General features: G+C 31.0%; 1 protein-coding gene across 1 annotated transcript; it reads right to left on the bottom strand.

Annotated features, from left to right (window-relative positions):
- Window positions 1-7,172: 7,172 nt before the first annotated feature.
- Window positions 7,173-14,440, bottom strand: LOC11423001 (mitochondrial substrate carrier family protein C). Its single transcript, XM_003591923.4, has 7 exons — window positions 12,974-14,440; window positions 10,769-11,186; window positions 10,445-10,589; window positions 10,208-10,323; window positions 9,988-10,066; window positions 8,462-8,695; window positions 7,173-7,756 (listed from the first exon to the last, which is right to left on the bottom strand). Exons 1-7 carry the CDS (start codon window positions 14,046-14,048, stop codon window positions 7,433-7,435), a joined length of 2,391 nt encoding a protein of 796 aa, XP_003591971.1. The 5' UTR covers window positions 14,049-14,440; the 3' UTR covers window positions 7,173-7,432.
- Between the last annotated feature and the right edge of the window lie 297 nt (window positions 14,441-14,737).

The following is a 14,737-nucleotide window of genomic DNA, read 5'->3' as shown; positions in this document are numbered from 1 at the left end:
CTTTGATATTATTTATGTTATTATTTGAGCCTCTTTAAATTATTTATCCTATTCAAATATTTAACAAGTCGTTTATATGATGATACAAATTTGTATTCATGTTACACAAAATAAACGTCATTGAGTAAATATAGTATTGGTAAAAATATATCTTTTATATTTTAAACATTTTTTCCCTTCAAAAAATATTTTAGACATTTTTTTATTTATTATGTTAATTCATAATGAATTCAAAGTTTTTTTATTTATAGACAATGCATAAATATATGCAAGGTCCCGGGTTCGAACCCCAGACACCACCAAAAAATAATAAATTCAAAGTTTTGTACAATATTTTGCCAAACAGCTTTTAACTCAAAAATAACTTTAGAACAAAAAAAAAAATAAAGAAACCAAACAGCTTTAACCTTTTTCTTAAAGAGCTTTATTTTAACTTTGTTTTAAAGTAGCTTTTAGACCGAAAAAAAGCCTGACCAAACGGTACCTTATACTTTTAATTAAAATCAAAATTTTATTAAAAAAAAATTATACGCATTACGCAGCACTAAAAAAAATTATACGCATTAGCGTAACAAAAAAAACAGACAGACGAACATAAAGTATTACCCTAAATGCTAATGTGTGTGTGTATATTTCCGAGGTTGAAGAAAGGGAATAAAAATATTCGGTGTCATTCATTGACAGCGTGAATAAAAATATTTTCGAGGTTGTGATAATCAAAAGATATTGAAATTAATATATAAGTGATAAAAAGATAATAAAATTCCATAAAAAATAGATGATAAACTTAAATGGACCGTCAATAAAAAAAAATTAAATGGATCGGTTCAAAAAATAAAATGGAAGAAAAAAGCATATTGAAAAAATAAAATAAAAGGTTGCCAGCGTGAGTTGTAGGGAGGTGCTTGTGAAATAAATTGACGAAAAGTAGTTTTTTGAAGTAGCATTCAACAAGTTTTGGTTAATGCTCATTTCATTCAATTTTAGGTACCGTTTGACCCGACTTTTTTTTTTCAGTTTCTCTACATTTTTAAGGAGAAGCTAAGCAAAACACAATATCAATAAAGTACCTTCGAAAAAAAGTACTTTTTTAGAATGCATAAAATTGAATGGAATGAGCTTTAACCAAAAGTTGTTGAATGCTACTTCAAAAAACTACTTTTCCTTAATTTATTTCACAAGCATCTCTCTTCAACTCACGCATGCAACCTTTTCTTTTATTTTTTAATATTATATTTCAATTTGTTTTTTCTTCCATTTAATTTTTTTTAACCGGTCCATATAATTTTTTTAAAGGAGGATCAATTTAATTTTATTATCTATTTTTGAAGGAATTTTATTATCTTTTTATCACTTATATATTTAATTTTAATATCGTTTAATTATTACAACCTCACAAATATATCTTTTCTTGCTGTCGTTGAATGACACCAAATATTTTTATTCCCTTTCTTCAACCTCACAAATATACAAACACACACATTAGCGTTTAGAGTAATATTTTATGTCTGTTTTTTTGTTACGCTAATGCGTATAATTTTTTTAGTGCTGCATAATGCGTACAATTATTATTTTTATAAAATTTTGATTTTAATTAAAAGTACAAGTATAGATACCTAAAAAAAAATTATACTTATATATATATATATATATATATATATATATCTTTCCTTAAAAAAATATATATTTTACACATTTATATTGTAACAAACTATGCATATCTTTTTTTATTAAAAAAACTAAACATATCTTTTTCAATGACACCAACAATGTAACAAATATAATACCATATAATATAAATTCTTATATTTTTAAATGACGCCAAAAATATGATATTCTTATAACAAAATTTGTTATATAGTATAATTGGAAAATAAAAAAAAACTATTATCTAGTTTAGCTCAGTTGATATAGACAATGTATAAATATATGCAAGGTTGCAGGTTCGAACCCCGGACACCACAAAAAAAATAATAAATTCAAAGTTTTGTACAATATTTTGCCAAACAACTTTTAACTTAAAAATAACTTTAGAACTAAAAAAAATTAAAGAAACCAAACAGTTTTAACTTTTTTCTTAAAGAGTTTTATTTTAATTTTGTTTTAAAGTAGCTTTTAGATCGAAAAAAAGTCTGGTCAAACGGTACCTTAATCACTTTTTTTTTCCTTTTATCAACTAGTTACAAACCCGTGCTTCGCAGGTTGAATAACATATTTTGTAAAAAAATTATTCTAAAGGAAAAATAATCAAATTAAGGGAGATAGTTGCATTTTTCTAAGAGATAGTTGTTGGTTATATATGTGAGAATTAAGTAAGCATATTACACGAACATTAGAAATGTGCACCTTTTTAAAATATTTACCAAAGCATCAAAAGAGCATATACTATAATCAACATTCGAGACAGTAGTCAGGTCTATCTACTTAGATACACCACTAATCATCTCAAATAGTTAAAATAGACCCGTGTATATACATTAGCGACATTGAAGAAATCTAAATACAAGGACTTAAAAAATAGTTAAAATAGACCCGTGTATAAAAAATCAGCCACCCCTTAAAAAATAATTGCTACAAAGACTTCCTTTCTTTTGAATAGTTTTTGAAGATGCAGTACACAATTTTGTTTTATTCTGATCTTCAATTACAGTACTTATTTTTGGAGGGACTTTAGACTACTGAGCAGTATTAAAACTTTAACTTGCATAATTGTGCACGATTATCAGGTATGGGATCTAGAACACACATATATAGTTGTGTTTGATCTCTTCCCCATCCATGTTATTTGTGTAGTAATTTTAAAATCAGAAAAGTTGAAAAAGATTGTTGATCTAGGAGTATGGATTGTGGACGTAGTACTCCAACATTCTTTTGTTTCAAACATCATAAATTGAGTTGTTTCCTTCTTATTTTTATTAACTCATTTATGGATGTGTAAGAACTATAATTCGAGCCTTCATTTTAGTTATCTTAATGATATAGTGGTGTCCTTCATCTCAAAAAGACAATAACGTAGGAGTATGGACACTCACATTTTTTGAATTTTTCTTCCCTAAAACTCAATGCAATATTTTTATGAAGTCTCAACTTAAAATACTTTCAGAAAGTATGCAAATGAGTAGAACAGTTGCATATGTTTATGGTATTCAACATTTTATAAGCAAAGCTAGAAAATTCAGAAGGAAAGACACTTTTGTTAATAGAAAATAGAAAAAGATACATTCACAATGCTGACAAGCAAAGTTATTCAGTGGTTATACAGGAGAAGTGGTAATGCTCCTAATCCTACTTGAACGCCAACCGAAGTAACTATTTCCTCTCCGCCGCGTCCCTGTAAAAACAATATGATGAAACACATTAGAAACAATTCTACATGTTAACAGTTAACAAAGATAAAATGATGATTCAATTAACAATCAACAATACTCACCTTTGGAATTTTCTCGCACACTGTTAGGCTTCCATAGGATGATGATCTCAAGGAGTAATAACTTTCCCACAAGTACCCCTATATCTGTTTGTTTTCTATATTTGGCCAAACCTATTGAACACTTGCTGCAATTACTTAATTTATGCTATTCAACAATTCAAGCAATTACGCACCATGGATGAAACTGAAACTTATTGAACCAAACCCAAATATCATAAATTAGTAATAATGAATTGCTCTGTATCTATCTAGTACTAATAATTGTTCTTTATGCAATGAAATTATTATGAATAATAAATTTAAACTGGTTTGAGTATACACACGTGTGCATTGACTTGGTCAAAATTTGTCTGGGGGCCAAAACTGCAAAAAAGTCAATACTTAGGAGGTGGTTTTGTAGTTTATTTATTTAGAGGACCAAAATCGCAACTTCTTGAAACATAGGTGGCTAAAACTGCTATTAAATCTAAAAAATAACATGACATTATTTGAACACGATCACTTTCACTTCCAAATTGGACACAAAAAGTTCATCTCCCATTAGTTAAACAAAATCATTTTAAATTTCCAAATTACCCTGCAATTCAACCAACCACGATATTATTTACACCACTCAAATTCCAACAATAATCTATAGCAGTCAACATTATAAAAAAAAATCCTTTTCAAAACAACCGCAAAATTCACAAATTGATATACTTGTAACTTCCTCATGACGGAGAACAAACAAACTTTGAGGGTCGAGCAGAGAATAGAGCGAAAAGGATCCTTTACCAAAATAAGATAGTCATTGTAGCCAAATCATTACCTGAATATCATAACCTGCGGACAAACATTAGCTTAGCATAGACACTTACACACATTTTTGTAGCATAGACACTTCTAATCGAAAACCTTTCAATGCTCCATTTGTCTATATCGAGTTATTATATGAACTCTATCACCCTGAATCTGAGAAAGAAACCAAAAATATTTGGTATCATTAAATGACAACGTGAATAAAAATATTTGTGAGTTTGTGATGATTAAACGATATTGTAATTAAATATACAAGTTATAAAAATATAATAAAATTCCTTTGAAAAAAAGATAATAAAATTAAATGGAACCTGCTTAAAAAAAATTAAATAGAACGGTTCAAAAAAATAAAATACAATTAAATGGAAGAAAAAAAATATTGAAATATAATATTAAAAAATAAAAGAAAAGGTTCCCAACATGAGTTGAAGAGAGGTGCTTGTGAAATAAATTATCGATAAGTAGTTTTTTGAAGTAGCATTTAACAACTTTTCGCCAAAGCTCATTTCATTCAATTTTTTTGGAACAAAAGTACTTTTTTTAGTAAGTACTTAATTGATATTGTGTTTGACCTAACTTCTCCATAAAAATGTAGAGAAGTTGAAAAAAAGCCGGGTCAAACTGTACATTAATCTCCCACAACGGCAATGTAGAAGCAACTGAATTTGGGAGAAAAAAATTGAAAAATAGTTAAAAATATAAAAATTGGAAAAATAGTTAAAAGTTATTAAAAATATAAAAATTAAAAAATAATTTTAAAAAATAAGTTAGGGGCAAAAATGAAAATTCATAGGCCAATGGTGAATTACCAAATTGCCCCTCCTAGGGGCAAAATTGGAAATTCAATGGACATGTATTTTTATATTAGTATATATAGATATAGATTTTTTTTTTTTTTTTTTTTTTTCTTTCTTTTTAATTTATTAAAAAATCCAGCTCAGTATATATAGATATAGATAAACAAGGGGTTAATAGTCATTTTACTATTGTGTAATGAGTAGCAAAAATAATCGTTTATTGTATCGAAATTCCGAAATTGTCCCTTGCTGTGTAATGCTATTATGTTATTCAAAATTGTCTTTTTAATATTGTCATATTAATTCATCAAAATACTTATTTATTATCATATTAATTCTTATAAGTATTTATTAACAGTCATATCAATCCATATATAAAATGGGTTAATATTAATATTAGGGGTTATTTTAACATTATGGACTATTTTAACTCACAATCAAAAACTATTTTAAAATTTCAATATACTAAAAGGCTACTTGTTACAAATTTAAAACCAAAAATGACGATTACTCCATCAAATAATTGATAAATTTTACAACTATCAGTTCATAGATAAAAGTCTAAATATACGGTAACAATAAATCAATATCATAAACTATATATATATATATATATATATATATATATATATATATATATATATATATATATCAATCTATGCATATACTAGCGGAAAAATTTCACTCATTTTATTGCGTTAGCGCGTGTAAATTATGAATAGTTATATTGCGTTAACGCGTGTAAATTATGAATAGTTATATGAAAATTTAAATTTGATTAAAATTATAACTACATGTATATATTTATGACTTTCAAATTTTCTAAGAAACCCAACAAATTATGTTTATCTTTTTTAATGACACCAATGATATTGCAAATATAATATAAATTTTATTTTTTAATAACAAGAACAATTTTTTTGAACAATTAATAACATCAACAATATAACATTGGGCCCGTATGTTATGGATTAAAATAAAAGTAATTTTGACATAAAATAATTTAAAGATTATTTTTTAGAGATTTTATGAAAAATCAGAATCTATTTTGCGTTTGTTTACCGTAATAGAAATCACTTTTTTTTAAAAATAATTTAGTTTGTTTGGATACAGCTATATAAAATCGATTTTTTGTTACAAAATTAGTTTAATCTTTAAATCTATATTTTCTCTCTCCTCTAAAAAAAATCTATTTTTTGAGAAGCTGCTCTCAACAGCTTCTCATAGCTGTTTTTAGATTATGATTTTTTTAAAAACTTTAAGAGTAGATTCTCAAAAAATAGATTTTTTTTTATAGAGAAAAGAGAAAATATGGGTCAAAAGATTGAACTAATTTTGCAACAAAAAAATCTCTTTTATATAGTTATATCCAAACAAACTAAATTATTTATAAAAAAAAATAATTTTTATTATGATAAATAAACACAAAATAGATTATGATTTTTCATAAAATCTCTAAATTATTTTATGTCAAAATCACTTTTATTTTAATCCGTATCAAACAACCTTTACCAAGGTTTTCTAAAATTCACCTTTTTGTATAACTGGTTTACAAGCAACGCTGATTGGAGTTGTAAAGAGCACCCTGGTCTTACAACTTATTGCTTTACAATCGGAGTTCTTGGTTGAATGACAACTATTGCAATAACTTCCAAAAAGAAATGGCAAAATTTGTGGCTTGAATGCGATTCTCAACTTGCCATTTTCACTTTGAAAGATGACAGTTTTGTTGGCTGCTTAAGAACACATGGTGTAGATTTTTGACAAAGAGCACGGCTTTTGTTTGTCCCCCACATTTTTCATAAGAAATTACGTGCATATAAACTTGTCTTTTATTTTATGTATGGCCATTCAAATCCTGGTTTTACTTTGGTAGGATCCCATCTCAATCTCAGTTTCATTTTAGACGAGTTTTACTGTAACATCATTTGTCCTCCTAGTAAGTAGTAATAGATTTAAGTGACTCTTATTTCATGGATTTGATTCGGCCTCCCTTCATTATTTTGTTTCTTTTTGTTCTTTTTAATACATTTTTGGTGAGCTGCATATGATTGTCAATGGTCGATTGTAAATGGCATTGTGCTCTAAGAAAAGAAAAAAAAAAGTAAGCAGACTACAAACAACCTCAAAATGGAACGACAATTAAATGAACCAAGAAACAAACGACGAAAGCTGAAAGTTACAGAAGATTAACAAAATCTGTACATCATATGAAGAAAATAAATTGAACCTTTTTAGTTAGCAAAGCAGAACATGAATATTTTTCTTTCAAAAGAGAAAACCTGCTGCTACAAATGGCAGACTCCAAAAGTATAAAATGAACAAAAGGAAACAAAATGTGTATTTCAGAGCAAGCATCAATCGCCTCACTGATAGAAACCCAAAAATTCCATGAGACTGTGACACATTACTCTAAATTTCCGGTCTTAGCCTCATCGTTTTTATTCATGGCTTTCCTTGCTAACTCATAACCTGCAAAGTTCATGGCACCAAGAGGAGCAATCCAAAAGAACCTAGGAACTGCTCCTTTGAATAAGCCAAGGGGTCCCTCATGACGGAGTATAGAGAAGGCTACTATGGACATTGACACAGATCGACCCTGTGCGGTCATCATTCTAGTTTTCATGACGTCAAACGGCGTCGTAACAACAGCTGCCAAGCCACCGGATAAAGCTCCGACTGCAATTGTTTCCCAGGCCTCGAGTTCCCGCCCTAATAGTTTTTGGACACCCTGTAATATTCATGACAATCACCATTTCGTCGTTAAAATAGAGACATTTCTTAGTGGCACAATCCAAGAATACTATCGTCATTTCTGAGAGGAAGTATGCAATGAACATTTTAGAGAATGATGAATGTTCAGCCTGTTGAAACTTCTTTGAATAACCTTGTTAACTAAAACTTAATCTTTTAATTGGCTTATCTGTTAGCATAAACACTTATGAGACTGTTTGTGACATGTCTATAAATTGTTTTGAGCTTATGTTCATAACCTCTCCATGATAGCTTATGAATATAGCTTATGTGAAAATAGTTTGACTTTGACATCATTTTACCTCTCGTTACAGAAATAGCTTATACACTATGAAGCACAGACTCTCTTCAGATTAGGTGTGTCCCGGTGTCAGACACATGTCAGTGTCGGCGTGCGCGTGTCCATGTCTGTGTCGTGTCCGTGTCTGTACCCGTGCTTCATAGCTTATGCATGAGCATTTATATGTTACGGAAATAGCTTATACATGAGCATTTATATGATAAGCATTTATATGATAAGCATTTATGCTACAAGCAACTAATTAAGTTGTCTATCAAGGTACGGCCTTTACTTAGATGAATACACACATTCGTTGAGTTTCAAATAATTTATAATGCATAAATCTCAGAAAATTCCATTGACAAACCCAAAACCAAACATCAGAACATGGAATTTACGCACCTTTTTTGATTCAGCATAAAGCCCCATGCCAGCAACATAAAATGGAACCTCTCGACAAAGAGTGGCTCCAGTTCCACGAAAAAAACCCTTAAGACCATCTTGCTGCCAAGTCCCCACCAAAGCCTCACCCACATTGTTGAAAAGACCAGCCTGCAATCTCTGCTTTAACACCTCGCAGGGAATTCTCACAGCTGTTCCCAAAAATGTGCTACAGAATGATGCTATAGATTGTACCTACAGAAATGATAATCTATGAGGCTAAAAGGTTTTAGAAAAGAATAATACAGACCATACCCCTTCAAACAATATAATGAACCTATTGTCAACCACAGAAGTTGTATCGAGTGAGAGGATATTTTTACGAGAGAAAAGAGCAAATCTTGACTATACAACCATACATGGATGATCACACTTAGAAGTCACTTAACAGCACTGGATCGATTACGAGAGAAAGGAGTATAGGACTTCATGTTTTAATCTTGACCCTTTGAAATAATATTCAATGGTTAATATTTTACTCCCTCGTTTAACAAAAAATAATTACCCTCTTATTTGATATAACACCATCATTCGCATTATGTATACTCTTTTTTTACAGCTAAAAGGTCGCTAAAAGTGGATAAATTTTTTATATTGATAAAATGTAAATTTATATCTGAAATTTGAAAAAAAATGATACTCTAAGGGTATAAAAACCTCAATTGAAAGCATTTCCAACATTTTCATAAGGAATTTTTAAATCTGTTCACTAATGTTATGAATAATATATAATATACATCACTCTTCATTATAATTCATCCTTAATAACAATGGCACATGTTAGCAAAACCCTTCTAAAAAAGACAAGGAGCTAGGCGATTCAGTTTAAGTGAACTAGTCACAACATTTCTTTTGTAAGTGGAAAAGTAGGTAACTACAAAGCTAGACATGAGCTGAACAGCTCAGGAATATTACTGCCGTGGTTTGGCTATACCGTCAACCACTTTCCTTGATAACGCAACAACATTAACTAATACTACCTAATAACAATATAAGAGAAATGATTTTTAAGTGTTTAACACAGTTCAAATAGGTGCCAAAACTCATTAACCACAAATTTGAACGTCGTTAACCATAATTTTCAGGTGTTCTCCTACATGTAGAGTCAAACACCTCAAAATTGTAGTTAATCACATTCAAATTTGTGGTTGCTGAAAGTTTTGTTGATGGTTGATGAGTTTCGATGCCTGGTATATTTATTAATCATCTACTTAAAATAATCAACTGCCTAGTTGAATTGTGCTAACAACATAAAAAGTTGTCGTGAAAGTTGTCAAAAGTTGATAACTCAAATAACACAACAGTAGCCGTTATATAATGCAGAAAACCCGAAAGTATTGAACAAAAGGAAGGCACTGGGGAAATGAGGCAACTCAATTTATGTTCTCTGCATTTCAAACAATGCGCAAGCAAAAAGAAAGTGAATCAAAAGCATAATCAACAGTAGCCCAAAATATACGTAATAGAAAATAGGATGAAGAAATTACCTGGAGTTCAGGTAAGTTTGGAGCAACATTTACCAACACCAATTTACTTGCTTCAAATATCCCAGTTCGCAGGCCATGGCTACATTTTCAAAAGCTACCATGAGATTGAAAGGAAAATGACTATTCAATGATTGAGAAGGTTAAAGTACTAATGAAGCTTATATTCTCAAGATAAAGGAAAGTAGCAGAGAAAAAAATGAAGAAAGATTTAGTAACAAACCTTGAAAACTGTCCAAGAATTGCAGGGATTGAACCCCTGTATAAACCACGCGTCCCAATCTCTGGCAGCTTAGCAATTATTTCAGGGAAGGACATGGATGATGCTTGTACTCGAGTCTAACATAATACAGCAAATAAGACAACGATGAGGAAGCCAAAAGCCATGGAATTGTGTGCACTAAGCAGACAAAATAAATGAAATAAGTAACTACAGAAATTGTTAAGTTCAAGAAAATACCTTGATTGAATCAACTGGATGCAGTAATGCACATGACAGGGCACAAGAAAGGCCACCGGCCAATGCAGATCTTAGAACACTTCCAGCAGGAATTTCGACGGATGGTGGAACAGCAACTACAGTTGCAGCTTCAAACCAAATACTCCTGAATGCATAATCATAACAAGGACAGTCATCAATACAGTAGATGAATCTTAACCATTGATGATGGTGGAAGTTGAGCCGATAGGTAAGTAAGTACTGACAGTAACACATATTCATAATCTAATCATGTTGCAAAAAGGCAAAGAAAGAAAATCAATCAAATGAAAATAGTCCTCTTACCTAGGATCCTCTTGAAGACGATCCGAGGGAAGCAGAAGCATGAAATTGCGGAAATGTCCATATGAAATAGATTCTTCTGTGTCTGCATTTAGAAATCGCATCATAGCAGCAGCATTGTCTTCATTTGCAGGCAGTCCTGAATTCTTTAGTGACTCCAATATTTCACTTTTCTTCAATGTCCCAGACTTGGTTAAACACAGAGAAGTGTATGCACGAAGAATTGTAGGCTCCTTTTGTTCCATGAATGATAAGAATTGTTTCCAACCAAAAGACCTAGAAAACAAGTGACTTCTAGTACGGCTCATGAATTCTTTAGCATATCTTCGTGGAAGCTTTCTCCTTCTCATTGCAATTTCGAGATCTTCTAAAGTTACTTGGCCATCACCATCTCTATCCAGCTCCTCAAAGAATCTCCTCCCTTTTTGATGATAATGAAAATGGAAAACAAGTGTTAATGTGTCATTCCAGAGTTCGGTAACCTCAAAAAAGAATCATCTTTGTTTCTTGTGTTAATTTTCTCTATTTATTTTGATCTCGTTTATGTTTTTCCATAAAACTGAGCCGTCTTTTATGAATATTTTAAATGATACTAAATCAATATCTATTCATATACAGATTAATCATTTTCACTAAGAGATAGTAAAGCAACGTAACAAGCAAAATTGTTCTCTTTGGACACTAACTTACCCATTGCTGACACATCTGCATATTATCAGCTTATAAAAATGAAAGGCTCATGAGTGGCATGCCATTGTTTAGAGTAATGATCTTAGATATGGAAATATGATATGTGAAAAGATGCAAAAAGAAGACACCAGAACTCGAGTCCTACATGGACATAATCGAAATACATGTATGTATATACTTCAAAAACAAAGAAAATTGTGTAGAACTATATTTTACGTTGAGACTATGTGCACAAGACCATAGTTGCTGTAAATGTGATTTGTCCAAGAATGAGTAACTATTTTCTATTTGCTACTAGACCTTTTCAAACCAAAATCTACATTACAAAACAAATTTGTGTACCCAGGGCATTAGAACCCTAATTTGTCTCCATGAGCTTAGCTCATTTGGTAAGGGATAATGCAAAATATGTGCAGGGGCCGGGGTTCGAACCCCGGACACCTCATTTATTCATCTTTAAGGTGAATTTCTCTAGCCACTAGGCTACTTGACCAAAAAAAAAAAAAAAGAACCCTAATTTAAGAAGATTCATTAAACTAACCGAAATTACTATTAACTCATTATTTTTTAACCCCAGAAAAATTGAACATAGATTATAAGCTAATAGCCAATAAATATCATTATCTGAATCCAGCCTGGCCCATTGGATCAATATTCTCATTTCTCACAGATCCTAGTATCCTACCCTATCAATGAATACAGCGACAACGACAATCAAAGACTTTTCCCACTAGATGGGGTTGGCCATGCGATCAAATTACGCTGTAATATCCTCTCATGAATCATATCTAAAGATAGACTTACATTTGAACCAATGGTGTACTCAACCTCTAGTTAGTTTGGGTTGTAGCGAGGGTGATCATTGCTGTTTTGTTGGTTGTGGTGTTTTTCTTGTGGGCGCGTGTATCTTGCACTTTTTTTGTTTTGTGTGTAGGTAGTATGCTTTAAGCTACCTATTGTTCTTGTGTATTTTATTTACGGCACGCCTTGTGCTTTGAATTATTCTATTAATATATTATTTGGCTTTTCTAGAAACAAATCTAAGATAGACCATTTAACTCCAAATCTTTTCCAATGATTTGACGGATAGTTTTTCCTGATTTTCCTCTATAACTTCTATAGGTCTTCTTCACACATGTCCAGACTCCAGACCATTTACATTATATCATATTGTAAAATAGGAGCTATTTTTCTCTAAAGGTTTCATTCCTTATCTTATCTTTGCTTGTGTGAAACCACTAATCTATCAGAGCAAAATATCATCTCTCCAACACTGTTCTTATTTTCTGATTGACTTTTTACTACCGACATTCAGCCTCGCACTACATAAAGCTCCACATCCACTCATACGTACATACTATATCCTATTCCTACGTACATGCTTATACTAATAAATGCACAATTTTAAATAATAAAAGGTCCACATTAATCAAAGGTTCTATGTTATTATACTAAACAAAAACCTAAGTTGCAAGCAAAATTTAAATATTTTTTGCAATCATATGTAAGATGTCACACCTTCAGACTCTGTGTATCTAAAGAAATCTTGTACAGAGAATAGCTTCTTCTTATCAGGATGGTCTTTCGTTGTTTTCCCGAGCTGCGGTAGCATTTCAATCAACTCAGTCAATGAAACCGTGGAAAGTGTAGTCTTTAGACGCTCCACATTCGTTAATGGAATACTGAATATGTTAGAAGCAACCTTCTGCGCCGAAATTCCCACACTTTCTTCTTTAGTTTCATCATTAGCACTATCTCCCATTTCATTTTGTGAAGCAATTTCTTCTCCAGCTACACTTGATGGCACACCACCCACCTTTGCAAAATTCAAATTCCCCAAGAAACCATTCACATCCACTTTATGCCCTTCCAAGAAGCTAGTGAATGCATTCACATGACCAAAAGGAGCTGAATCCAATGAAGCCTTCCCACACTCAAGTTCATCATTTTTCTCTTGCAATCCATTGATTCCTTGATCAAGACTCTGAAGTGTATGAGATAACTGATCAAAGATAAAACCTATAACACATTCAAGTGAAACATGTTCTTTTCCATCTTTCCTCTTCACAACTTTTTCCTTAATTGTTCTACCCTTTGACTCATTATGCTTCATTTCACATGGTGATAAACTTGGTTTCATGCATGAACACTTCTCCTTATGACTATCTTCATCACACACTTTCTGACCTCTCTTCTTCACAGATTTAAAAGGAATTGGCAAAGACTGAATAAACCCACTAACCAACAAAGACCAAGTCACAGAAAACTTCAAACAATTACTACAAGAAGACTCATTCTCCTTAACCACTTGAGTTTTATTCAATTTTTCTGAATTCTGTGAAAACTTACCCAAAAAAGCCTTCAGAGGAACTTTCATTGACAACCCTTTTTTCTTCTTAACATCACAGATCTGAAAATCACCACCATCTTTCACTTGAGCAATTAAACAAACACCTTGTGTCTTATTCTTAGCAAAACAATGCTCAAAATCCTTTGCAGCTTTGCGAAAACCCACTTCAAGTGGTGACAGTGATTCCTTCATAACTTGAATGGAATTGAAAAAAGACTCAACTGGGTCGTTATCTAACACCATTTCTGATCAACCCTTTGAAAAAGTCCAAATTTTTTGCACTATCTTGTAAAAAACAACAACACACAAAAAATTGACAAATAAGAAAAATTCAGAAAATTGAAAGAGAGTATATGATATATGAGATTGTTTACGAAAATCGGATTGAAGAAAATCTATCTTTGAATGCAAAAAACCGATGAAGATTGAACATTTTGGTTCATTTTAATGAAGAAAAATATTAGAGGTTTTTGATTGGACGGTGTAGAAAATAAAAAATAGTTTAATATTATTAAAGTATTTGGATAAGATTGGGAAAAGATAAAAAGAGAGTTAAGCGGTGGTTTTGGTTTTGGACAGAGTTTATGTTAGAAGAGTGATATGAATGGCAGAGGAAGAAGAACAATGAAAACATTGAGTTCCAAAAGTGAGAGATAAAGTAAAATAAAATAAAAACGGGTGTTAGTCACACAAAAATACACTCAAATTTATTTAAAATTTTACAATAATATCAAAAGTGTCCTCTTCATGTAAATTTTTAAATTTTAAAAACCTATCTTTTATGATCATTCTGAACCCTTACCCCCTTTCATCTATAAATCACCATAGATGTGCAACCAATATCTGAATCAACATCTTTGTTATTGATTTGTATTATATTCATAAAGGTTAGTGAATTTCATTTTCGATGAGTTTCTATTTGTTTATTGTTT

The sequence above is a fragment of the Medicago truncatula genome, chromosome 1 (genome assembly GCF_003473485.1).
Source record: "Medicago truncatula cultivar Jemalong A17 chromosome 1, MtrunA17r5.0-ANR, whole genome shotgun sequence".
NCBI classification, from domain to species: Eukaryota; Viridiplantae; Streptophyta; class Magnoliopsida; order Fabales; family Fabaceae; genus Medicago; species Medicago truncatula.
The sequence above is the reverse complement of the archived record's forward strand: the minus strand, read 5'-3'. Positions and strand labels throughout refer to the sequence as shown.